The sequence below is a fragment of the Dufourea novaeangliae genome, unplaced genomic scaffold (assembly GCF_001272555.1).
Source record: "Dufourea novaeangliae isolate 0120121106 unplaced genomic scaffold, ASM127255v1 scaffold125, whole genome shotgun sequence".
Taxonomy (NCBI): domain Eukaryota; kingdom Metazoa; phylum Arthropoda; class Insecta; order Hymenoptera; family Halictidae; genus Dufourea; species Dufourea novaeangliae.
In genome coordinates this window covers 2912324-2938942 of record NW_015374020.1, presented here as the reverse complement: position 1 = coordinate 2938942, position 26619 = coordinate 2912324, and the positions used below count along the sequence as shown (strand labels likewise).

At 40.8% G+C, this 26619-nt stretch overlaps 1 protein-coding gene across 1 annotated transcript in view; it reads right to left on the bottom strand.

The window, feature by feature from the left end:
* LOC107189010 (diacylglycerol kinase 1) overlaps window positions 1–26619 on the bottom strand; it is an 84260-nt gene that overhangs the window by 38011 nt on the left and 19630 nt on the right. Inside the window, exons 2-3 of the mRNA XM_015577439.1 lie at window positions 10642–10771; window positions 6647–6735 (exon numbers count right to left, since the gene is read on the bottom strand). Of these exons, the coding sequence (XP_015432925.1) occupies window positions 6647–6735; window positions 10642–10705 (153 nt within the window). The 5' untranslated portion in view covers window positions 10706–10771. The remainder of the gene's footprint in view (window positions 1–6646; window positions 6736–10641; window positions 10772–26619) is intronic.

Below are 26619 nucleotides of genomic sequence, written 5' to 3'. Positions count from 1 at the left end.
TCGGCATTAGGCCTATCATCCGGCGGATACGCAAGGAACGAAGGGGACTCCCGTTGAGTATCGGCCAACAGAAGTACGCCGATAATGATTTACCGCGGAAATACCAGCGAATCCGTCGAAACTCGGTTGGCTGGGTGGAAAGCGGCTTACAGGGCTGCGCCATTCACGTCGTTGAACAGGCTAAATCAGCTTTCGACTGAATTCTTCGTGCAAAATCGCGGCCAGATCCGGGAAAAGTTAAGCCAATTGCGAGGCTCTACGTCGCGAAAAAACGTTCCTCGTCCCGAGTGCTCGGTCGATTTCATAATTAAAATCATCCTCGACCCCGCTCTTTTTCGCCAGTTTCTCGGAAAAACTTGCCAGAACTTTCCAAGTCGAGCCTCTGCACTCGTCGCGGGTCGCGAATACGAGCAAATGTGAATCATGCTTGGGAAGAGTTCGCGGGGAAAACAGTTTCTTACGAAGAAGTTTCGAGGAATGGAGTTCGGCGGTCCTGTCGTCGACCGATGATCAACGACGATTTATCAAGAGCAAGGGGGAGACGGAAAATGGTGTTGGAGACAATGTGATCGTGATTGAGATAGTGGGCGGAGGTATTATCGTATTTGTGAAGTGTTTAGATGGTAGAAAGTTATCAGGACTTTGGTGGTTGAGTAGTGAATAGATTTGGGTCTGAATGAGTTCGATTGGAAAGAGGCATATGATTAAATTGAAAGTTCTGACTCGGTTTTTCGGAGACTGTATGACTTTCTGACAGGTGAAATGAAGCTTTAGATCCGAATGGAAAATAAAATCGTAGTGTTAATAGCGAATCTTTATATTCAACAGCTGTGTTATGACGAAGGCTGATCTATCCTTTTGGTTGCCAATGAGTTAAATAGCATCTAGAAAGCCTATTTTAGAATAAATATTGAAGTGTACAAAAACGCGTACTGAGATTTGCATGTAATACTTCTGACCAGAACTTTGGGACACCTAACGATTTTAGATTAAATTCAAATTTCTGGTCTATATTTTATATTTGTCGTGTGGAGCAAGTGGAGTCAATAAATATCATTTAAATCGTTTTATGAATGAATTACGAAAGTAATATGTTCCTGATTGGTCCTGTTCATTCATTACGGAACGCGTTAGATTCTCCACGGAATTTCATTCCAATTAGTGTCTAACGATAACAGCTGCTCTATAATGGCTCGCTCGGAACCGTCTTCGCAGCGGGCGTTAAAGAAAAGGGGTATCCGAGTTTTGCAAGAGCTTGTAATATTCATCGTGAGGTGCAAAAAGTTTTTGATTAGTACAGAGCTCGACGGACCAACTCTCCCGAAGGTAAGTCGCCAATATTGTGTTCGACGTGACTTTCCACTTTAAACTTTTCTGGTAGGCAGTTTGAATGACGTTTTTCGAATGGCGTTCTCTGTATTGTAGGAACAAATCCTGTGTATTTGTTCAGCAAAGTTTCCCGATAATGAAACGAGATTCTTTTGTAGTATATTCCATTTTTAATTAGTCTAGAACTAGTCTGTACGCTCTGTTAACAATTTCAATAGTCGGTGCCTTATTTAATTTACTCATTAAACGACACAGTAACATAAGGAACAGAATTCAGAAGACTTACCGAGATTAGTATAAAAAAAATGACTTCATTCGAGTGTTTGTAGCGAAAGGATATGTATGTATACTGCCCTATATGTTTGGAATACTTCGAATATCTTGTATCCACAGAATGTACACAACAATCTCCAGAATATGGAGGCTGTGATATAAAATATGCAGGGCATATAAACTATAGAAAATACGGTATATGTACAAAATACACGGATTATAGAGGATATAAAAAAATGCAGGAAGTAAATGATATAGGTACAGAATATGTAAACTACATAGGATACATAAAACGTAAGTATACATACATAGGATACACAAGGCACTCCAACAGGATCAAGCCCGGATCGTTTGGCATTATCGGTACACCGAACTTCTTAATGTTCGATTAACGCCGAAGCCACCTTAATCCGACGCTGCATAATTGATAGTATATATTAGAGGAAGGCGTGACACAGCGAATTGAATTCTCTCAGTAGTGGTCAGCGATGGAGATTCGAGGTCGATCGTGACCAACGTGGGATTAGTCAGCCATGTATGGCATGTTCAATTATGACTCTCTGTGATCCTAAGCAGGACGGAAAGGACGAAAACGTCCGACCACGTTACAAACGATGCATTTGTCCGTCCTAATGCCGGGACTCGCTGCCGAATTATGGGGACAAAGGGACACGCGAACCGAGCTACTTACGGTTGGACGTATTCAATCCTGCAATTTATTAAGTCATTCTTCCAGGAAAACAGAATTTTCGTCGTCGAAATGTATTCGCGAGTTATAAAATTGCATTTCTTTAAGACAATTGTAAGATACATGGTTGAAATATATTTTTCTTTAACTGTAATCATTTTTATTAGGTTCTCTTATGTCTTCACTGTAAGCACTCATAAAGCTCAGTTTACTTGTTCAGCAGTTATAATTTATTGAAAAAAGGTTGACACTCTATACAGTTGTAAACCCAATAATTTTTAAATTTTCTAAAATCCTTCGAAATACATTTACATACCACTAAAGACAGTAACATATCCAAATTTAACAAAAAATCCAACCTATTACTCCAAAAAGTGTCCTATTTCGCGTGGAATGATCTCTATCAAATTTGCCTGCTTTTAAATCGAAGTAGAATAATGAAATGTCCATTTCCACTTCGAGAAATCACAACTCGGATAAAAAATTCGGACATCAATGATTTCTTCCGATAAACTTCCCTCGTATCCAACTGAAAATTAATTTCGCTTCTGTATCTTGGTACTCTCGGGTTCAACGTGGACGGGTATATCGGCCGATATCGTTTTCCACTCTTTTCATCTACTTTCGCTCGTGGATTTCGACCGTTTCTCGGTGAAACGCCCCGAACACGAGGATTCGAATTACATCGACGATCGTGGCGAAATGTTATTTCCTCTCAGAGACATCGCCGGCCCTGACGGACCTCTTTCACGATCCGCGGATAAAGGCGGGCGTAATTTCGCGCGATCAAAGAATCCCGTCGTCTATTTATACGTCCACGGTGGCGGTTTGGTGAAGTGTTCCCGGGGTGAAAGTAAATAACGATAAATATATTCGACGGGTCATAAAACCGAGTCCGCTTCCGAATGATCTTCCGAGCGTGTTGGGAAGTCGTTAAACGAGTCTAGGTGTGACGAACAAATGCGAGGTGTCACAGACACAATCGAGTGTCTGGTCTATAAAAGAACTGAGGATTTAGTGTCGCGTATAGTGTAACTACAGCATTCTTTAAACGTTTCAGGAACTGAACAATCAAGCTCTTTCTGCACGAAATATTATATTAAAAAAACATTAGTTATGAACAAAGATGATTTTAAATAAAAATTGTAATTATCAACTATTTTACCGAAGATTTAATCCTTTTACAACCTTTTATCTTCTAATGTCCTAATGATGTTAAAATCCTTTAAACAAAACTGTCCAGTTGCGATTAAATTTAATCTATTATAACACGCGTAATGACTGCGATTTCAAGGTAGAAAGTTTTTCTTTCGCCTTTATTTTTAGCTCGAAATCCATGAAACTACGATTAAACAATTTTCTCGACTGTCCTGTTCCGTATTCCAGAAGTTAATATACAGAGAACAGAAAAAAGAAGCTGCCGAGCGAACTGTCTATTATCGTAATACAGAGTGTAACGGCGAGAGGTGACTGTTAATTAACAAAGAAAGACGCCAGAGACGGATGGTCGGGGTAGTCAATTGCACAACATTTCCTCAAGCTGTTGGCGACGTATCTCACGAAAGGGAAGTATTATAAATACAGCCGGCGGCGCGGAGAGGTGGCTCGATATAAAGGATCGTTATCCTGGTGCCAGATAACGATGTATACTCGTCTTTCAGGGCTTCTCTGCGGCCGATCCGTCGCACGACAATCCATCACGGAAGGCACATTATCAGCCATCGTGTCCACCACGATAACAACCACCACGTCGTTGTGGTTCCCGTTCTCGCGAGGACCATAAATTCCCTTAATAACCGATTATTATTGACACCCGGCCGCTCAGAAAAATTATTCCCTATCGCGTTTCGGGGGCGTGAATTAATCCTCGGGATGATCCATGAAAATCTGAAAAACTGTGGTGTCACTTTGCATCCTCGTATCGATCTCAATCCTCTATGATCGAATACCTTTGCAAAATGTGATCTCATCTTGTTAAATTGTAATTGATCTTTACTACGGAAACAATACATCAATATGTAATCACTGTCTATCGTTCATGTATCACTCGTGATATCGGGTCAACTGTATTAGGTTATTAACGGAGATTAACAAACGAGTGTGAACTACTGCAAACATTAGAAAAGACGATTAGATGCAAACAAGCATGGTTCACCTTGTAGTAGTTAAAAAATAATAGTTTATGTTTGTTTGCGTTCGTTCACGCTCGTTTGTGTTCGTTTATGTTCGTTTGTATTTGTTTGTGCACGACCGACGAGTGTAGACGTGACGATTAGAAGCAGTCTCAATTTGTGCATACAATTAAAAACACATCAGGCCCAAAATTCCATTCACGACATTAACCAACTAAAAATTCTACCCCATTTCTCGAGTCTCATCACCCCCGCGTATAATAAGTTCCTTCCGGCCAACAAAACCACCCAAACAATCTCCCATTCGGCGCTAATAATTTCCGGAAACAGTGAGCGACTCGTTCGACGGCCCGGTGACAGAAGTTAAACGAATTCTCGGACCCATCGGGTGGCAAAGGACCCGCGTTTGTATGCGACCGCCTCGATTCTGAAGGGCTGTGGCAGTTTGAATGGGAGCGCACCTCTCTCGATACACAAACAGGCGCGCTGCTTTGTCTGTGCGCGGTATAAACTCGCAATAACTCGCACCTGTTCTCATGGTACCAGACGTATATAACCCACTGTAATGGCCACAGGAATAGTTCGGGATTTTATGGGACGAGTGTTTCCGCGATGCATGCTAACGCTTTGTACTTTCCCTGTGAATTGTTCGCGTGTACCTATGCGCATACGTGTAACGCTTGGCTTCTGTATAGGAATCGAGCCATGAAACGCAGTGTCGTGTAACGCAGAGGCGAATTCTAACCGCCAACCGTGTCCCTTATGGCTAGCGCACAACTTTTATATCCACTGTGACGATGATGCCTCCCTGTTCCCCCACTTTATATACTGTCCCACAGCGAGTTATCGAAGCTATTCTCCTCACCTCCTCCCGTGCAACAATATTCCTAGGTAATTTATACCGTTTCGCGTCTGGCAAACGAGAAACGTTCTCACATTTCCGAACTGGCTCCGCTGACGCAACACAGGCTTGTATGTGCGTGTATAGCTTCGACAGCGGAGCTGTTCAACGTCTCTACATCGATTCCGCGCGGCATTAATTCCTCCAGGCGCCGTTCGGGAATTCATTTGCTAGCTGTCTTAGTCTCGTCTTCGCGAGGTACTGGAGATTACGCGTCATGAAGTTTCTCAGAGAAGCCATGAACATCACGGTTTCTGTTTCCAAAGGTTTTTCGGCGATTATTTTTAAAACGATGTTACGTATACGTGAATACAGATAGGTATTCAACTGTCCAACGGAGATAATCAAAGTTTCTTTGGGGTTTTTTTTTCACAGTAACTCGTTCAATTTAACTATTCATGCCCTAGGTCAAGACCTGGATTAATTATTTTCTCAATTGATTGCCATAGACTGTAAGTGTCCTAACTCAGGGCCTAAATTCACTACACCTTCAATTTAGTGTTCTAAACTCAAATGTTTTGAATTTGAAAGATTCTTAAAAAAAAAAAAGACTAAAGGTTATAACTAAAGTGAAGTGCTCAAGGATAAGGATAATGATCTTGGAAAATGTTTACGAGACATTACGACGATAATTTCGTCCGCGGTGGTTCATTATCTGTCGTCATTGTCTCGAATGCTGCACTCGTGGCGAAACACGGGGAAAATGCAGGTCGTGGACGCATTACTCCGCGAATCGGCGGAAATTTCGCCGATGAGCACTTTCGAGGACCGCGGCGAAGTTGGAAAAAAGCCGATGGAATAACAACCGCCTGGTTTTCGAGCTCGCGATGAACATTTTCTTCGCTCTATCCCGTGACAATGGTCGTGTAATTACTTCGTTTGAAATTTTGAAATTTTCTGGGTATATACTACACACGGTCACGAATTCCATACGTGTCCTCCATCCGATGGACAATTTAGAATATTAAGGTATGCCGCATTCCCTGTGAAATCGTTATAAAGTTAATGAAGGAATTCGACGGACTCGATAAACCGCGAGAATTCGAGTGAAATCGTTTGAAACGATGTCGCCTCGTTCCTCGATCGATAGTAATTTCGGCGATGTTTGAGTAACTTCCTAGAAAAATCTTTCATTTGGAAGTCTCGGTGACTGACAATGGAAGAGACGCCTTGTCAAAGGATCCTTTGTTAACCACGGATTAATTCGAAGTTCGAGTATCGTAGAACGAAAACAAGATTTACGGGGATATCGAACGGGGAATCTAATTTCGAGGACGGATTGGTTGTTGGTTTCGATAATTAGAGAGTTTTGGTACAGCTTACCCCATCCGGATGATATTTCGGCGCGCCGCTGGGCGTTGTGTTCGATCCGCAAAATTCGGTGAGGACATCTTGGAGCTTTCGCGTCGAATCTGAAACAATGGTGCCGAAACTGAACTTTGACATTTCGAACGTGTACCGTTTCGTCGAGTTAAACACGATACGGTGAAGGACTGTCCGACTTCGATTGTAACGGGGTTTTGTAGCGATGATAGTATAGAGAGTTTAAATGTTATATGTAAAATATTAGGGGTAGACATTCGATAATTTGAAAAATATAAACAATTAAAGTTACGTACCTTTAAGAGGTAACTATGAACATACAATCTTCGATGAGTGTACGAGGCTTCTCAGCACTCACCATTAAATATTTTATGAATTAATGGCCATATGCGACTGAAACAAATATCATTGGCTTCAGAATTCCAAGATCACTGTGCTAAACTTTTTATTTATTTATTGTAAGTCAAATTTATCGAAGTATAAGGATGTTTGACTGGTAAATCGGAGGTCCTGGGATCGATTTCTGTTCACTGAAATAATCTTGTTCTACTTTGTCAACGTCAACTTCGATAACTTTGAGTTATAGGTACTCATAATATTCCTCGAAGTTTCGTAACTTTAATTGCTTATGCCTTCAAAATTATTGAATATCTACACAAAACCCTGTTAAAATCGAACTCTGGCAGTTGGGGTCCTTCCCTCGTCAGATCATTGTAATAATAAATGAATTATAATACGATACACCTAACATACATAAATATTTAAATATTTCGAACCAGAAACATGTTGCAATGTACTCACGATAAGCTCACGGTTTGCTACTGCTCGTTGATAAATTAATATGTAATAGTTGTGTTTGCTATGATTGATAGATGTGTCCTTCTTGACGGCTGAATGTTTTCTGTCTGGTGGTCGTATGCGTAGACGATTCTTGCTACGTATTGGCTTGTGATTGGTTAAATGTATTTGTGTAGTGGTAAAAAATAAAGCGTTTTGGTTGGTGTATACAAAGTGAAAGAAGTGGGGGCCTTGGGGTATGTATCGTTGTCTAAGATTCCTGGAAGTGAGCGTCGAAATACAATGAAGAAATGGTCTTAGGAAAGTGAATGTTTTGTACGTGATGTGCAGCTATTCAAGGTATCCCTTTTACGACGGTTTGATTTACTTTGACCATATCGACGGTCCAAGACGCTAAGGTCGTCGCAACCGTCGCCTACCTGCGTTCAGTCGCAACAAAACACTTTTACGAGTCGAATAAGGACTCGTTCCCGTGTATCAGTAGGACACCAAATTTTTTTGTCACTTTTCTAATTAACGTTCACCCGGCGACGTGAAATTTATCTCAGCTCCGGTTTTTGTGTCCTGAAGAAAATTAATAACACAACCTAAGTTTCTCGTCTATCTAACTGCACGAGTATTCATTTATCATCCAGATAGAAAACAAGATCTTCGTTCGTAGGAAACAATTCCCCGAAACTTTCGTGGAATCTGGGCGTAATTGTAGTTATGAAAACCTGAGAGGACGAATTTTTATAGGAATCATGATAGAAACTTTAGAGAAATGTTAAGAAAGAATAAATTTTGGGAGCTTTTTACAACGATATTGTTCTTATTCAGATGCAAGAACGAATGTTTCGAGGGCCGAAAAAATGGAAGTGGACACTGTCTAACAGTTGAGCCCACCCATTTTTCTCTGTCCGGTGTTTTAATGATTGCAATGGATCGTACGGTGAGCAGAGTAGCTTTTCGAAACACCAAGGGAAAGTCGTAGAGTCATCCGGCCCCGTTGTTTATGGAATTATGGAAATTCCAGAGGCATCGTCCGAGAGGAACTAAAATTTATTCGGGCCGCGACGAGACGTGTCTGGCCACGAGATAAATTCCAAATTTCGAGAATGTATCCTTCTTGTGTAAGCCACCCTGGAATATGAGCTTAACTGGGACAGTCTGCTGATTTGGGAGACGGAATTTTGTGTATACGAGCCTCTTCAATCGAATCCCTCTATTGTTTATCGTCGAATCGTGGCGAGAAACGAATTTCGATACGGTTAGCACGAAATTCTGAACGTTTTAGGCTGATACCGATGGGAGAAAAAGTACCGAAGTACTTGAATAAGAAGAAATTCAATTCATTTTGTGTCTGGCCATTACGGACTGGATCTACTAGTACTGCTGTACTTTGAATTGCATAATAGATGTAATATTAAAAGAACAGGAGAATGTTTGATTGAAATTACATAATTTCAGTTCACTTAATGTCTGATCATGATTGCCCTTAGCTACTTACCCCTTCCTTTTTACATTTTACTTTTAACATTACACATTTCGTCAAGAAACCCAATAAATGTCTTAACACTTTGACTGCCATGTCACCGAAAAATGTTAGATTATTTAAATAGTGTTACAGAATTTTCGCGTAAAATTAATATTGCAGTATACTTTTAAAGCAAGCTTCACGACCTCTATTAACTAAACGTATATATGTTCGACGTTCTATGACTTAGGAAACGAAATAATATATGTCTGGCTACGTACGGCCATTTTCACTGTGGCAGTCAAGGTGTTAAATGACATCAAACCCTTACCGAACTGATATATTATTAATCCATTATAAATAACAAAAATAATAAATCTTTCTCGGTGGAGCAAGCAGAAATCACGTCCACGATTCAATATCCCACGGGTTTTGGTGTTTCATTTTTGCCAATGTAGTCGACAATTTCCCTTTCGATAAAGAGGGGACACAGGCGAGGACCGATTTTCTGGCGGAAGCGTAAATTTCCGTACGGGCACGTTAATCGCGCGATCCATCATCGTCCTCTTGTCAATCGACCCCCGATCCCCCCTCCCCAACCCGAAAATTGTTCCCCGTCCAAAAATATCCTGTCCGTTAAGTGCATTATGACGTCGCGTCGGGGGCGTCGGTAGATTAGGCCAATGGTCGCCTATTATTAGTCAATTCCGCGGCGTTGTTTCCTCTGCAAACAACTGAATCCGAGATGTCTGATCGATCGATCGTTTCCCGCTCGCTCATTTTCTTCCACGCAAGTAGCCCGACGATAAATCGACGGAAGCTCCGTCGTCTCTCTGTCCGCCGTTTCTTGCCGGGGCCGTTTGAGAACGGCTCGACGAACGAACCAACATCGCCGCGATATCGCTCTAATTAACGCTTCGAGCGGTACTACGCGAGCTGTTGACGTTCGTTCCTCGAGGTTTGTTTGCCGGCAGATTCAGTATTTAGGGGAGAGGTGGGATGAAAGGGACGCGTGTTGAAAGGGACATTATAAATTTTATGAAGTTGGAAGGTCTGTCCAGGACGATCGTCTTTTTGTTTTCTAGCGACATTCATGCATATGCGTTCGCGTTTAGTTTGAAGTCGTCATTTCAAGCAAGGCAGTAACGTACGATTGAACTTTTTTGACATCAAAAGTAAAACTTCTGATAGTTTCTCGAAACGTTTTGCGAAGTATTGTTATTACCGACTAACTTCTTTCTTACTACATGTGAACAGATATTTAGTCAAGAACAGTAACATGAAGTGTCCGGTATCTTTTGTTTAATACTCTGCTAATCGTTGGTTAGGTTATCAATTTTGTTACCAAATTTATTAAAGAAACACAACGAAAGTGTATGAATGGGACGAGCTTTTCATAACTGTCCCTTTCAAAACTTTACTATGATTAGGAACATTCACCGTTTTTACAGGCATTGATCGGTTATAACTAGGGTTTGATTGGAACCTAATTTTTAACTTTGTAAGATTTCGAAACACTCGAAACTTTCGAAACCCGAAACTCTCTATATTTCGTTTTAAGAGCTGGTCTCAACAATCGATCGGTTAGATTGTTCTGTTATTTGTTCTCGAAAACGTATACTGTGTTTTTAAGAGCTTACGACATACACAGCTGTCTGTTCACTGATACTCGATCCTCCACGCGACCGAGTTTGAACCGATACCAGAGCCGCGTGAGCCCGGAGTTTCACTTTTTACTTACAAGCTGCCAAGTCCTGGAGCTGTTGGAATTCCGCTGGTGATAGCTTATCCCAGTGAAAGGCCATCTCTTACTTCTGCTCTCGATCTCCCACAGGACGAACGCCCGGTCGATGAATGCTGAAGATCGTCACCTGTAGACAAAAGAACAACAACTGATTAGGATATGTTCTTCCGAATCTTATTGTCATAAGTCGTACAAGGAACCATTGTATTAATTTGTATTCATTAATAGTACATAGATACGTCTGTATTTTTATAAAACTTTGATACACTCTGTTATATAAAGATTACTTATGATAAGAAACTTGGCCGTGGAAAGCAGTAATTTACTTATATAAAAGCGATTTATGGAATGATTTGAGATTAATAATTAAAAACAATTCTCTCTAAAAAGAATTCTCCAATTTCCAAAATATTTTTAATGATATTGTATTGTAATATTATTTCACAGCAAACATTCAATGAGTTTATTGTTATTAGTCGAGCAACAAAAATTTTAATTAAGTTAAAATCATATCAGAATATATTTTAACTGCACTGTAATACTGTAAATGTTCTACACAGACTGTCTACACATTCCTTCAGTCCCAGAATATTTTTAACGAACCCCGATCGAGAAAGTTCCCCGGTATTTATTTTAATTCCCCCTTCTAATTAGAGGCTGTTCCATTACTGTACTTCACTCCAGGGTATAACATAGTCGTGCCTCAGAAACGAACCTCGTTCCCTTGAACTTAAAATTATCGAATGAACCTCCACAAACTTTGTAAGAAGTGGTTCTTGATTGCCTGATCAAGATACACAGAAGCTACCCAAAAGATTAATCAAGGACAAACGATCCACGAGTACCATCTTTCTCCTATTTCACTGTATCCTTTCACTAAATATCAATAAGTAATCAAATGAAAAACAAATACAGTTTCTTCCGTGTCCATTATGGAATCCATAATGTCCTTCTTACCGCGTAAACATAAACAGATAATTACTCTGCAAAGGTGATCAATCGTATACATATATTCTCCACTATTTACCCCCAACATTAACCAATTAGAATAATTTTGTCGAACACGAGGATATTCTTCTTTCCAAAAGCTTGAACTCTTCAATCAAAAATAAAATCCTGACAAAATATCGACTCGAGATAAATTCGCTGAAACAGACACACTCCGTTTCCTCTTTTTTTTTTTATTTACTCAGACCACTGGCCTTTTTTTTCGACTCGTCGACGAAGCTTCGTCTACCGCCTGGAACTTCAAGAGTTCCCGTGTGGGATTTCTCGGCGTAGCCGTTCCACCTTTTCCCGGAAGCCTCTCGCGGTTTGCGTTCTCCGCGTTTCCGTCCCAACCAGGCTCCTCGAATGGTTTTCGAGAACGTGTCGAGTCGAAGGAAATGAAGACTGACGAGAGGAAAGCGTCAACGTCTTTTGAGGGGCAGGCGCATGGTGCTAGTTGGCCTTTGAAGGATCTGGGGGAAGGTTCTTACGCTGCATGAGGTCTTGAGAGAGACAGGTTGCGCGAGACTAACAAGATCTGACGTCACGATACGTATACTGATAATGTTGAATTTTGTCGCTATCGGTTATATCGTTGTATCATAAGTAGACAGCGAATTCTATATACATAGGTACTGTAAAGGCATAAAACGGAGATAACGAATAATATAAATTATAGATGAAGATTTCAAAAGACATTTTGCTTTTGCCTAATAAAATATGGTAACTGAAAACTTTCAGCGTCACACATATATGTAACGGTGGTAGCGAACGTGTTACCAGAATAGAATGAACGATTAATTTCTGTAAACTAGTATACAAGAACAATTCAGCGTCTCGATTCACAGGTTAAATAAAATACAACATTTGCATTTATACGAAATCCATATATTCCTAATAAACTCTCGTAGCAACAGAACCTATCGGATCCCTAAAGAATTTCCAGTGACCACCTCGAAGCTGTTTATTCTACTATTATTCGACATCAAAGTGTACGTTCTCAGGAACACAAGACCGATTCCGAAGGAATTTCATCGAAGAGCTCGTGAACTAGGCCGTCGCCGAGTTACAAAACTGCGAAATAAAATTCCGAATGAAATTCGTGGCCGAAGTCACGAATCCCATCGACGCTCAGCTCACGGAGGGCAACCGAAAATCCTCTTCTATTTCGCCGTGTGTCCCATACAAATTCCGTGCTCCGGCATGCCAGTGGGCGGTCGATTTCGATCGCGCCACCTAATCTGCACACAAAGCGGCCGCGCCGATAATAAGCTTAATCGACGGAACGCGGTCGTTTTAACTCTAATGGACAGGCCATACATGTAGGTTTCGCCATACATCGAGAGAGGCAGTGTGTACTCCATGGGATGACAATTTAGCCACGATATTGTGTGTAAGCGACACTGGAAATGCAAAGCCCACATGCGCACGCGGCTTTCATATGTTGATGCGATAACGCGACAGGTTTTATGATATGTCCAGCTAAATGCTTTGGAAATCGATGAAAACTGAGTCGAAATTTGTAGTCACAGAGAAGATCGAGAAATCGTGTTTTAGCGGAAATGTGGCGAACAACCACGGAACAGGACGGAAAACCACGATTTTTCGACGAAAGATTGCGGCTGCGACGGCATTCGTGTGGAATTAGACGATAGATTACGGAACTGTCGGACAGTTCGAGGGCCTCCCTGTCGAGGGCATGCGTCGAAACCTCTAATTTTGTCAGAAAATGATCGTTTTCGATTTTGCAGCTCTAGAAATTGTGAAAATTACCCACTTTACGGCATGTATGGCATAATGGGACAAAAATTGTTGAACGTATTGAATCTTAATGATTAAAACCGAAAATTGAAAAAATCATGGATCACTACGTTACCTGGACAGATGTAACATTCCTCCACTACAAAAAAAACCCCAACATTCAGTTAAAATTGCACTAAATAATAATGATCGAACTGCAATAATTAATTTATCTACGAGGTGTAAATTAATGAATTTTCGTGTACGAAGTTTTATGAAAGAATAGCAAATCCAAGCCGAATTTTGGCAGTTTCTGCCTATTAACCGTTTCGCTGGTCGTTCATTGATTCCTGCCGATTAAATGGTACCGGTCAAGTTGGTCGGAAATTCCCGTGAAACCGAACGGAAAATTTTTAATCGATACATCGACGATCCGCGCGACTTTCCCTCCACTTTCTCATCGTCCCGTGTAACTTCGCAACTTTTTCATTTCGCGTTCGCAGAATCGGAGCAATTTCGGGAAAGTTTTCCCTGCGAATGATAATGTCGGAGTTCCAGTACCATTTCCCGTGAGATATTCCGACCAGGAGCCAGCGCGACTATTACCTTATGTTAATCCCGTCGAATGGACGTCCAACTTCTTTCGATAACGAATGTTCGAATGATTGCGATTCAACCAATCGGGAATTAATTAATTCACCCCATGATTCAGCGTGTCCCGAGTATCCCGAGTCGTTGTTCGCGATCGTAACAGAATTGGGTCAAGTTATGCAGAAAACTACCAATCCTCAATGATCTGAAATTAAGTACATTTAGTTTGAAAATTTTAAGTTAAAAGAAAGTAGCTTTATTTCAATTGGATATATTGTATTCATTGTTATTTTACAATATCTTCCAATGTCTTATTTAATAGTGAGTAGTATAATTAATATTATTTTAAATTTTATACAGTTAATTTTAATTTTATTTTTAATCTTCTATGACTTGGTATAGTTCTAATAATTGTATAATGCAAGAGTTACATAATGGGCTGTAATATTTTTTCTATAATAAAGATCACAAAATTATGGGATTCGTACTTCATTTAACTAATTGTTTGTCGTCTTGACGTTTGGTAGGTTTCTGCATAACTAAGCCCAATTGACAATTAATAGCCATTAAGGCGAAGGTCGCTGTCACAAAATCTACCGCGTGTAATATCGTGACTTACGTTAACGTCGTCGTTGACAGGCCTCAGAACGACCAAGTCACTTGGTCCACGCAGGTTTGCAATTTCACCATCGTCCACCGTTAGACGATCAAATAGATCTTGATTGAAATGACAAATGACTGCTGCTCGAGGGAACAATCGCCCCCTCGTAAATACACGAATTCCCGTGGAAAGTTCAATTCAATTAGTGTTTCTCTTAATGGGACCCCGTTCGTTTCACAGAAAGTGCACTAATTATTCGCGGCTCGGTGTGCATCGCCGCGCCTCGATTATTTAAATTGGCCGTGTTAAGTGCTTTACAAACCGTGCGCGTCTCGCTGCTTCCCGCATCTCGTTACATGTTTTCGCGATAAAATGTATTGTTTCTGTCTCTCGCGAGTTTTCGATTAATCGATTGTTACAATTAGCTGGACATTCGTTATAAAAAGGTACTAACCTATGTATGTCGAAAAGTTAGTAGTTCAGGAGATATTTCAATTTAAATAATTCTAAAACACCACGACAATAAATACCTCATTCCATTTAAAAAAACAAATTTAACCTTTATATGACCTTTGCGCGTCTACTCACGAAAAAACTAATAACATCAGAGTATGCTCCACTCGATACCATTCAAGCCTCCGCTGAAACATTTTTTACTACGTGTAACAATAGAGAGAAAATGAATATGTCAAAATCGGGTGAGAAACCCTGTATAATAAACGTACACAACCAGTCGTAGACGCCAGGGGACGTTGTTTACCGCAGACCCGATGGAATAATAAGATGTTTTCTTAGACGTTCCACGATGTGGCCCACGAATCGCGATTGGTCGAGGAAATTGCACGGGGCCGCACACAGACGTGACGCTATTCAAACAGGAATCGAAGCGAATCGGAACGGGACGAGACGAAACGAAGCTGGAAGGGTGGAAGCGAAGCTCATTGTGGATTTTCGATTACCAGGGCCAATTATCGGTGCGGTCCACACGGAAACGTTCGACTCGCGAGGAACCACGCGTGTGGGCGGCTGTTGTTTGTTTTTAATCGAGCCTAGTTTCCTCCTCCCCCATCGTATCCCGTGGTCTCGTTAAATAATGACCGCATCAATCGTCCATGAATTATCGAGGGGCATCTCTCTTCTCCTCGCCGAAGACGCCGAGTTGTTTACGTGGCGAGAAATAAATTAGGTACAATCAGGGCACGAAGGCTCTCGCTTCGGAACGACGGAAAGAGGAATAAATAGAATTCCATACCCTTCGTCGTCGCACAGTGGGCCGGATCGAAGATTTCAGTAATATTTTAATAAAAAAAATCAACTTTCTCATATCGATACCTACTGATTGTAAGTTTCTATTGTATCCTAAATGCTCATCAACCTTGAAAATGAAGAAATTCAATGAAATGTAATAAAAATTTTAGTTCGTACGAACACTTAAAGTTGGACATTTTAAAGACAGCATTTTTCACCGGAAAAAACTGCTTTTCTTCATCGAGATGTCCTGACGACCCTATTTAATTTTCTCAACCTTCCCACCAATTCAATATTGTTATGAAATATTACACTCTATCGTAACTGTAACGAGTGTTCAGATATACTACCATCGCACCTGATTAATTACCCTGCTATGACGAGGATTCTTTTGAAGTTTGTGGACAAGAAGTCCTCTCGTTCGCGAATGGGACGACAACGGTGCTCGTTTAAATGCGAAAGTCAATATGAAACGAGCAAGTGTGGGATCGCCACCCGATATCCCGAACGAAATTAAAGTTTCCACGACTACGAGAAAAGTCTATTACGAAGATTTTCTTCGGTGTACGCCGATCCTGTGCTTCGCGTTCGAGCACCGCTCGTATTGTACAAAGTTCTGGAAAAAGGAGCCGGGAACGTAAAACGGAAAGTATTAAGTTGGCACTGCCGGAATATGTATTCAAGTTTCCTCGTCGAACTGGAATTAACGTCAAGCTTCAGGAAATAGATTGCCTCCGGAAATATTGTTGACACATGAAACGCGTTCGAATTGAATTTATAATTGGTTGGATAGACATTATTAGCATAGAATAAAGTAGAGAAAAATGTCACTGTTACAAAATACTGTTCACTACAATTAGTTTTAACTATGTAAAGCCAAATAGAGTAATATAAAGACGTGAAACTCGTTTCTAGAAGAAAATTTTTTAATTACATTTTTCACTTGAGTCCATATAAAACGATATCTTATACAGGGTGTCCCACGTAAAATCACTAGATTGGTCTTTATCTCAACTATGACGCCATGCTGATAGAAATATGTAGTCCCATTTAAAAAGAACATGAGACAATGAATGTGCTTACGTTGAGTGGGACACTGCACAAGGAATGTTTTATAAGAGATTAATATTTCTTTTAAAAGATTCCATATAAAGAAAGTGGATCTCTACCTTACTCTGGATTTCTATACACGATCGCAGTCTATTATTCATGTCGCGATACAATGGAGGACGCACGAAGTATTTAGCACCTATACCAGTAACAATGGCGCCATTAATTTCCCACCAATCTGATAAGAAGTGCGCTAAGATTACGCCATTATTCTAGGATACCATGGAATGGTTTTTTCCTCTACTATGTCGCCAATGAAGACCCGTCGCACGTAACGAACCCATCGAAGTCCGAGTGCCGCAGAAAAACCGGCGTCGATCGGTTCGGTTACGCGGACTCTCATATTTCCCATCGGTCGGCATCGACCATAGGAAAAATTGTGACGGGTGTATCTGCGTGGCGTTTTCCATGCTACGCACAAACATTTCGCCCGGCGTTACAGCTTCCGGTGAAGCTGATTGTACGACAGAATCGATAAAAACAGGGGCAGAGAGCGATCATAAGCAGAGCAAAAAAATCTCTGGAATGACAGAGAAACGAGTATTTTCTTGGAAGAGTAAAAAAAAATCGCAAGAAAATCTGCTGGATAGGTGGATGGACGGAAAGAAAAACGGATATCGAGGAAGAAAGGACGAGGAGAAATATAATAACCGTGACCCAGGAGGGGAAGGTAAAGGGCAGCGAGTTAATAAATTATGGATATGAAACGCGATCGCTGACAGTGGTATATTTGTGGGCGGAAATCAAAGGGAGTTGATGAAGCATGAAACGAGGAAGCGGAAGGCAGGGGGAGGAAAAAGTGGTCGCGGGATGTGTAACCTAACGTGAAAGGAAAGAAATACCGTGAGGGCCCCCTGGTCACATACGCGGAAAAAGAGAGACGCGGGGTTTAACGATAGGGAAGAAGGAGGCGGTCGGATGGACAGGAGGAATAAATGAGAGAGGAAAAAAGTCGGTGGTAGGGGACGCAGCGCGGGACGGGCTGGCGAGCATTTAATTAAAAACGAAGGGCGTGGGCCTCTCGTGGACTTCGTTCAGCCAGGGATGTACGAAGGAATTTATTTACCGGCATGAAAGCTCCAATGGACGCTCCCGACCGTCGCGACGAATTTCACTGGACACTCGGTACCCGAAGCGATAGGGCGTTAGCGAAACGTATATACGGGAAAGTGGAGAAGCTTTTTTTTGCGGAGGAATGGGAATGGCGATACAGTTTCCGAGAGAAAAAGTTTACCGAGTACATGCTCACTGAGTACGCCACTTTTAATGCTTTACTTCTTTTACTGTTACTGGATGTTTCTACTTACGTTGATGTTGGTATCATACTTTTAGTTGTACATTTGGCACTGTATCTACTTTGAGAGAAAAACAATTAAAAGAAAAATTGCTTTTAAGCGATGTCTTTATTTATTCTAATTTTAGATTCTAACATTTTACGACAAGTGGTAATGCTACATCTAGTGCACTTTCACTATGAAAAGTATTATCAAAAGGCATATTCTGTCGTGAAGAATACTTTACTTTTTCCGATCAGTTGACTTTGATCATGAATGTCACTACGAAAAAGCGAAAAAAAATTGTGACCTTAGGTGAACACATTTCGATGACACAGAGGGATATGACTAAAGAATGTGGCGTGGGTTTAGGGGCGGTAAATCAGATTTTGAAACGAAAAAAAGAAACTGGATTGAAGTGAAACGAAGAGGAAAATGTGGAAAATAAGGAAGACTACCCTTCGCGGTGATGCTGTTTCAATAAGAAATGATAAAATAAACCCCAGGAAAATTTATTTTGACCTGCAACGAGATTCAACCAAGGCTGGAATCATGATTCACTTGAATTCACCCAATACTAGATTATTGAGTGTGGGTACTGAGATCAGTAGCCGAAAATATCTACTCTAAGTGGAATCAGTAAGTAATAGTCAGACGTGGCACCAGAAAATATACCTAGAAGAAACCTCGCAGAAAAAAATGTTACTTTACCTACTTGGCTCATTTGTTTTCATATACAAACCCCCTTTTAGGTGACATTACATATTACAGTTATCGAATATACAAGTTATCGAAATGTTCTCGATACCATTTCAGAAGCAAATAACATCGAGCCCAGCTCGACACGGTACAATTTCTTTAATTAATCCCCAGCTCCGCCCTTCACCGATCCAGTCTCTTAGAACCAATTCCAGGTCCCTCGAATGAGAAACCTAAGCGTTGATTTCCGTGAACAGACGAGCTCGGGACCCGTGACACGAGGAGCGAAACTTTAATCGCCTGGAATTGCTTCAGCGGCGTTCCATGATTCCCGCGAACTTTACCGTCGTCGCTGGTTTTTTTTTTATTGAGAACGAACGAATGCAAATCCACCGTCGACGAACCTGAAAATAATATCGGGGATCGATGGTTGGCTCTCCTTCCTATCCCCCCGAGAGTCTCGTCACGAACGCTTTTTAAACCGTGTCGTTCGGAGTTGCGTTGACGAAAAAACAAAGTTCGGGAAATGTCCGTCGAGAGACACAGAGAGGGTGTTATCGTTGATGGTCATATTCTTTTTTTTCAGCTTCGACTTTTTCGCTTCTCCCCGTTCCAAGTCTGACCATCACGTTAATTATCTTTATGCAGACACTCATTATGGCGTTGTTACGATGAACTTTCTCCCGGATGCCGTAGAAATTCAACTTTCATAGAGCGCCATAATCCATGGTTTAAATTGCTCGCGCTGCCTTAATTACCGCCGTTTCTTTGAGCAGCCCAGAACACTCTGTTACTTTCGTCTACTACCGTTGCCTCGCTCGGCAATAACAGGCCGCATCATAATGAGGGCATAATAATTCCGTTTTGCTCCTCCAGTTAATTTCATCGTCATCCATTTTAGCGCGGTGAAAATGCACGTTTTTTTCCCCCAAGTTTGTTATGAATAATTCAATCAGCCACGATCGAGATGTGTTTTGTAATCCATTTAGGGGCTGTACTAATAGGTGGTCGTACGGAGATTCGAATCGTGATAATTGTATTGTGTTCCGATTTCTGCGATTAATTCGTCGTTATATCGAGGGTCGATATAACCATCATAGTAGATTCCGAAGAGATTAAAATTGGAAATTTTCGTTTCAATCTCGAAACAGATTGTAGATGATAAGCTTCGAAAGTTGAACGACGTATTTGGATAAATCGTATTTACCTAATTTGTTGGGAATGAAACATTTCACGCACGATATCCACGGTGATGGGATTTCATAGGACGACAAGTTGAAATAATACGTAATACGGTTCGCAGTGATGAAGAAAAAAAAAACGGGGAATTGAAAATTCAAATTGCCTACGTGAGCAGAGTGCTGGGCACTGCCGAGGCTGCAAAATTTCGCGTTAAAAAAACCTCGATTTTCGCGTAATAGCGATTTCAGAATGAAATACAATTCCGCCCCCGGGATATTTTAATTGCGTATTAACGTTCGCGTGGTTAGCGGAACGTTTCACGTAAAAATATCTGTTTATCAACGGTCGTACGCAGAAAAAAATTAACTTTCTATAGTCTCGCGCACGTATCGCTACGAGGGGCAACATCTGGCCATTTAATGTCACAGATAAACCGTTTATCCGACCGTTGTTATATTTTTGTGACAAATCGTCAAAAACATAGATCGTTAGAGTCAAAACATTAAAGATATTGATGTTATTTGAAAAAAACTGAACACACGTTAAAGTGACTACGATGTATAGCTACGATGAATATCGAAACTTTTCAATTGAAATATAGATATTTTGTATCAATCTTAAATGTGACAATACATTCTAGTATCGATACTTAACCCATAAATATCGAAGTTTCGATACAATCGCTGCATTTGCCGTAACGTAACAGGCCGTAAGGAAAATGTACCAATCGTGAGTTTCCCATAAAGTTTGCCATTGGTCGATTCTTTTCCACACTGTTACCTGAGAAATTGCCTTTGTAAATATCTGCTTAAATAAATGATTCCTTTTCATTTTTGGATTTTATTAATTTCAATTTCATTGCAAATATCGATACCGATAATATCGATACTTTATTCCCGATGTACATGTGTATCGATACTTTGGGTATCAATACACATCGATACCAAATATCGGTACATTTCAAATGTATCGTCATCGCTAGCCTGAAGGTTTCAATTTCAGGAGGAAGCATTCGTTCGCAAGTAGTACGAGCAGGAAATATGTCAGACACGCTCTCGTCTGGCAACACACTGCCTAATATCGCTTACCATTTACCTACACTATCGAACGTCATGCTGCTATTCTTGCCGGATCACGAATGTGCATTTGAACTCACGCTTCTACAGGCGAATTCATGAAAAATGGAATTGTACGTGACCCTGTGAATTCGATAACAACGGTTCGCAATTCGAGCGGCTTAAGGATACAAGAAAATATATCGGGAGAAATAACATTTTCCTGGTTAGCTGGACATACATTCTGTTTCTGCGGCCAGAGAACAGGAAAACTTGGTCCAGCGAACATTTTTTTTTAGCCCCCACGAAGCCGCCGGAAGTCTCGTTACGCGTCTGGTCGGCGTAAGATCAAAGACGGTCCAGGCGTAAAGGTACGGGCGGGCGAAGGTTTAAGGAAGATCCGAGACGGGACAAAGCGTTGCTTTTCCAGGGGCGAGGGCGAGGATGCCAGGAAGGAATCAATACGTACTAACCGTCTGGAACGCGTTTCGACTGACATCTAGTCGCCGTGACAAAATCAAGGACCCGACTTAACACGGCGATCCCTCTCGTTTAAGCCTCGATTAAGCTTCTAAGGAATTACTGTGAAATTTCATTATGATCAAAATTGATCGTTCCTTTGGCAAAGAAACTTTCAAACACTGAGGGCCGTTTTTTTTTTAGCCTTATTAAATGATAAAGATAGTATAACATTCTGTGTATCACTTGTATTTTGATATACTGCCAATTAATTGGTAGCTTATCCTTTTTTTTGTTAGGGAACTTTGGAGTGAGTGTTTACTCAATAATATTCATTAAACATACATATTCGTGTCAGTATCCCTCTAGAGGTTAAATCGACTGTTCCTGAAATACGTGTCATTATCTGTCTCCAAAACGTACGCGCAAGTGTAAATCCCTATCAAACGGATCCTACAAGCAGATTCGCCCAAAGCTGAGACTAGACACACTTTGGTTAAGGAAACTCTCTACGGTAAACTTATTCCTAGAAGATAACACACTTTCCATCCTCTACTCTGCGCCTGACACTAGCTAGTGACATCATCAAACTTTGGGATACTTCGTTCGAACGGTGCTTAAAAAGATTCCCGCATTTTAATAACTTTCCCGTTCGGCTAAGTAGGTTTAGACAAGATTTAAAATGTCACAGAAAATTTCAAACTTCCAAGGAGAACCCACATTCGCGCTTTCGATCTCGATATATTTCGTTTCTAACAGAACGCGAAATAATATTCCTTCCTTCAATTTCCCAAGAGTCGAACGATAACGACGCAAGCGTGCCGGTTTAATGAAAAGAAGAGAAAGAGGGAGAGAGGAGAACGGCGTCGGATTCCGATCTTTAATTACAATTCTATCATCGTCGGATTCATATTCGAATTCCGACCGAGAGACTACTGTCGTTTTTCCGGCTTTGTCCTATTCATTTCGCGTTCCATTCATTTCCCATAACGCGTTCCTCCGTCACGCACACGTGCACACACCACCACCACCTCCCGTGTGATGGTTCGATTCCTGGTGCGTTTTTCAACGCGATTTCATCTTCCCTCGCGTATTTACCTTCATCCCGTAAATACCTGTAAAACCTGCGCGCGAGGTTAGAACACGCAAACGAGTGTGCATGATACAGTAAATCCTCGATGAGTGTTCTAAGGCTCCTTGGACACTGACAAGAAAAAGTCCTCAGGTGTAACGCTGACTTTTTAATGAAGTTTAGCAACGTGACAGAGCTTGGATTTCTCTATTTACATGTAGTCATTAGTTTATGAAATATTTAACCTCTTGAAGGACACTATATGCGTACGTTTAGGTTTGCTTTCATTCAAGCATTATTCTGAAACTACAATTAGGTATTGACTAGGAAATTGCCCAACGAAAAAGCTTTTTGCAACACGATTGTTGCCATCTACAATTTACCACGCTGCACGAATATTGTTACAAAATATTTAAAAAAAAAAAAAATAAAGATCAGGAAGTTTCTTAATTGAAGCTTCTTTAAAAAAATTCTTAAATATCACCTTTTTTCGGGTCGCTGAAGAGAAGGGCATTAAATCGCTTCAACGGCACCGTAAATTTACTGGCGCTGATTGGACTTTCGGGTCGCGTCGACTGGTAATAAGCTCGAAAAATGGCGGTCCGGTGGGCGCACGTGATTCCGTTGCTCGATCGCGATGTTCCTTCTTGCGGCGCTCACGACCGGCCGCGTGTACGGAAGACAAATCGTCGGAAGGTATTCCGTCGAACGGGGAAAGACGTCTTTCTCGCGTACGATGGTAAGCTCACTTGGCAACGGTTCCCGAACGAAAGATTGATAATTCCAGCTGGCCTCTCCCCGGCCGAGAAAATTGACGCTTCCGGGCGATGTTGTGGAGAGCGTTCCGAAAATTTCGATGAGACGTTGCGCGATGAACACTCAGGCGAACGATCCAGGCCAGTTGAAAGAGGTTAAGGGAACTTAAGGTTCCTGTTTGTTTCGGTTTCACATATTTGAGTATAGTAGAAAAGCATAACAATCACAGCCTAATTTTTATATTATAAATGGGATAACATATCTTGGTAGATAAAATAAATATTTGTTCATCAATGAATAGTTTGTTTTTTCTACTGCTTCGATTTCAACAATATAATGAATATTTTTTCGGAACTGCGTGAAATATCAAACTAAAACTTTCCTTCATTGCGTACCAATATAACCATTGACAAAAATCAAATTTTCCATGCCGTCTGCCGGAAACCCGACTCGTTACTCGAGGCGAATTTATTTCAGATCTATTTATTCGCGCGTAACACGCTATCGAATCATTGTTTAACAACCGCGAGAATCGAGGACGCTTCAGTTGCCCGTTATACCGCATATTTTCCCGGGAACCGGACGAAAAATATTGTTCGAATCGGTGTCACGCGATTCGTTCCACCTTGCCAATCTGTGGTACCATTCAAAATATTTGGATCGCTTGTAACACTCACGAGTTATGGACGAAAATAACTAGAAAACTGAAATTTACGCTCCTGATAGAGTTACACGAATCAAATCAAGAGTTTTCTTTAACTTTCACCCATTTTATTTCACGTCGCACCAGTTTTCAGTGAAGAAAAATTTATTACCTTTAATCTTTGAACCGTAATGCTCACATAAACTTCATAATACATGAAGGAAGAATAAAAATGTAAATGCAAACATAATGTAACTTATATTACAATATACATATATTTCGATGCAGACGAATGTTGGAATACGTAGGTGGATAAGCGGAGAAACCAAAAATGTTGAACCTTTTTCAGCGATACACGGCGAATAGGTAGTTTCAATCATCAAGTAGCAAATGGGGAATCTTGAAAAATATGGTGACGCGATAAAGGGGGAGCAGAATCCGGAAAAGGGTGGCGATTTTTTAAACACGAGCGACACCGGTATCGGCCAACGAGGGAAAGGAGATAAGGGATGTTCGGAAAGGAAGTGGATGGCTCGGAGGGACGTTATCGCGTGACACTTCCTTTCTCACCCTTTTTCTTTTCTGCGCCCCGGTTTTCTCGCGTTTGGCCGAATCACCCGCGTACGAACTATGTTTCCACCTATTTCTACCGGACAACGCGAGAAAATCAATTCTTCGAAGGACGAGGTGACAGCCTTAACCCTTTCGGTCCCACTGTTGCCTTATGACTACATACTATAAATTACGAAATAAAATATTAGTACCTATCATATATTTTTGCATATCTTTGGATTGACATTAAAAATGGCTTCAAAATGTTAACGCAACCTCAAAGGAAATATGATTCATGTGTCTACTAACGAACACAATTTTTTCTAATAAAAATGATCTTTGCACCTCAAGATTTCGAAAGTAAAGATTTTTCAATGATCGTCAGTCAATCTTACCGTGAAAGTTCCAAATTATTCTGAACATTCGACTAGTGTTCATGGATACATAAAATCTTCCACGATCTTTAGTTGATCTTGGTGCAAGAGTTTTCTACTATTAATGCTTTCGAGTGGAACTGCATCGATACATTTGTTTTTTCCAGTTTCAGGAAGCGAAACCGAAAAGAATATATTGCACAATCTACGATGCAATTCTCGCGGAAGGGGAGCACAATTTCCGAAAGTAGTTTCACGTCATTTATCGCGATCGGAATCTTCCGTTTCGTTAGCCCCGAAAACATTTCGCCGGTCTATTTACCATCAATTTACTATTTTACGTCGATCGTGGCCCCGTACCCGCCCGTAAGTAAACGCGCGTCTCTCCTCAGCCCGGGATCGACGGTGTTGGGTCTTGCGTGAATATTACCATTGTTTATACACCATTGTTCCCCGAGCGTCAGACGTAATGTGTACGCGCGCGTGCACGTCACCCAGGAACCACCGGCGAAACCGTTATTGTATCCTAATCGAACATTCGCTGCTCGATATTCGATATTCTGTAACACAATTCGATTCGAGGTGTACACAACAAACGTCATCGGTCGATTCCAACTGTGTTTCGGGATATTAATGTTTTGCAGTAGTTACGCCAGACGGACACGAATAAACAAATGTATTAAATTGGTTACGAATATTATATTAAAATATAATTACAGAATCATTATGAAACGATACATCAGTAGGAAATTGTAATTACTAGTCGTCGCTGGTATTGATCGACTAAGCTGTTTGGCAATACGTACAGCCGACGAAGTCAGATTATAATTATTGGTTTTACGATGGAAGGAAAAATAACGCAAAAATTCCGTTAGGTTTGATAGCGATATGGATAGTTTATAATTCAGTGAATCATTTTTTTTTTAGTCCCTAATAAATACGTACGACCGCGTGGCTCGCGCATAGCCAAAATAGTATCTGAGAACTTGCTCCTTGGTAAAGGCCATCCGCGCGAAAAGTCGAGCTATTTTCACGTGGCGAAAACACGCGGGAAGGACGCGAAAGAAGACCGACGCGACTCCCAAACTCGCTAACAAACAGTAATATTTTCCACCCTCAACTCTTTAGAATTTCGGTGGGTCGTGTGTAATATAGAAAATAATATTCTTACTAATTCTTTATTAATTAATGATAATATTAAGAATACGTACAGCATATGGCAATAAAGAATTTAAAGTGGATCAAGTTAAATATGTGCGTTTATAAACCTGAATTAAAATTTATTAACTAGTGGACTTCATTTGAAATACTACGGTCATAGTTAGACTGTGGATCTTATGTATTTACAACGTATAGGGCTCTGTGAAATACAATGAAAGGCAAAACTTTCTTCAGATGTAACGAGTTTTCCACTTTATCCTTAATCCGATGAGACACTTAAGAGAAGAAAGAAATCCCTACTTTTGCTCTTACCTTTATGAATCGCTTTATAAAATGTCATTTTGCATAGAAATCCGCGGTCTAGTCATAATGCTTGATTATCTTCTTCTTTTATTCTCTCCCTGTCGTATTTTCTCACTTTCCTTGCATTACCTACAAGCTCGCAGTTTCTATCTCTCAAGTGAAACGACA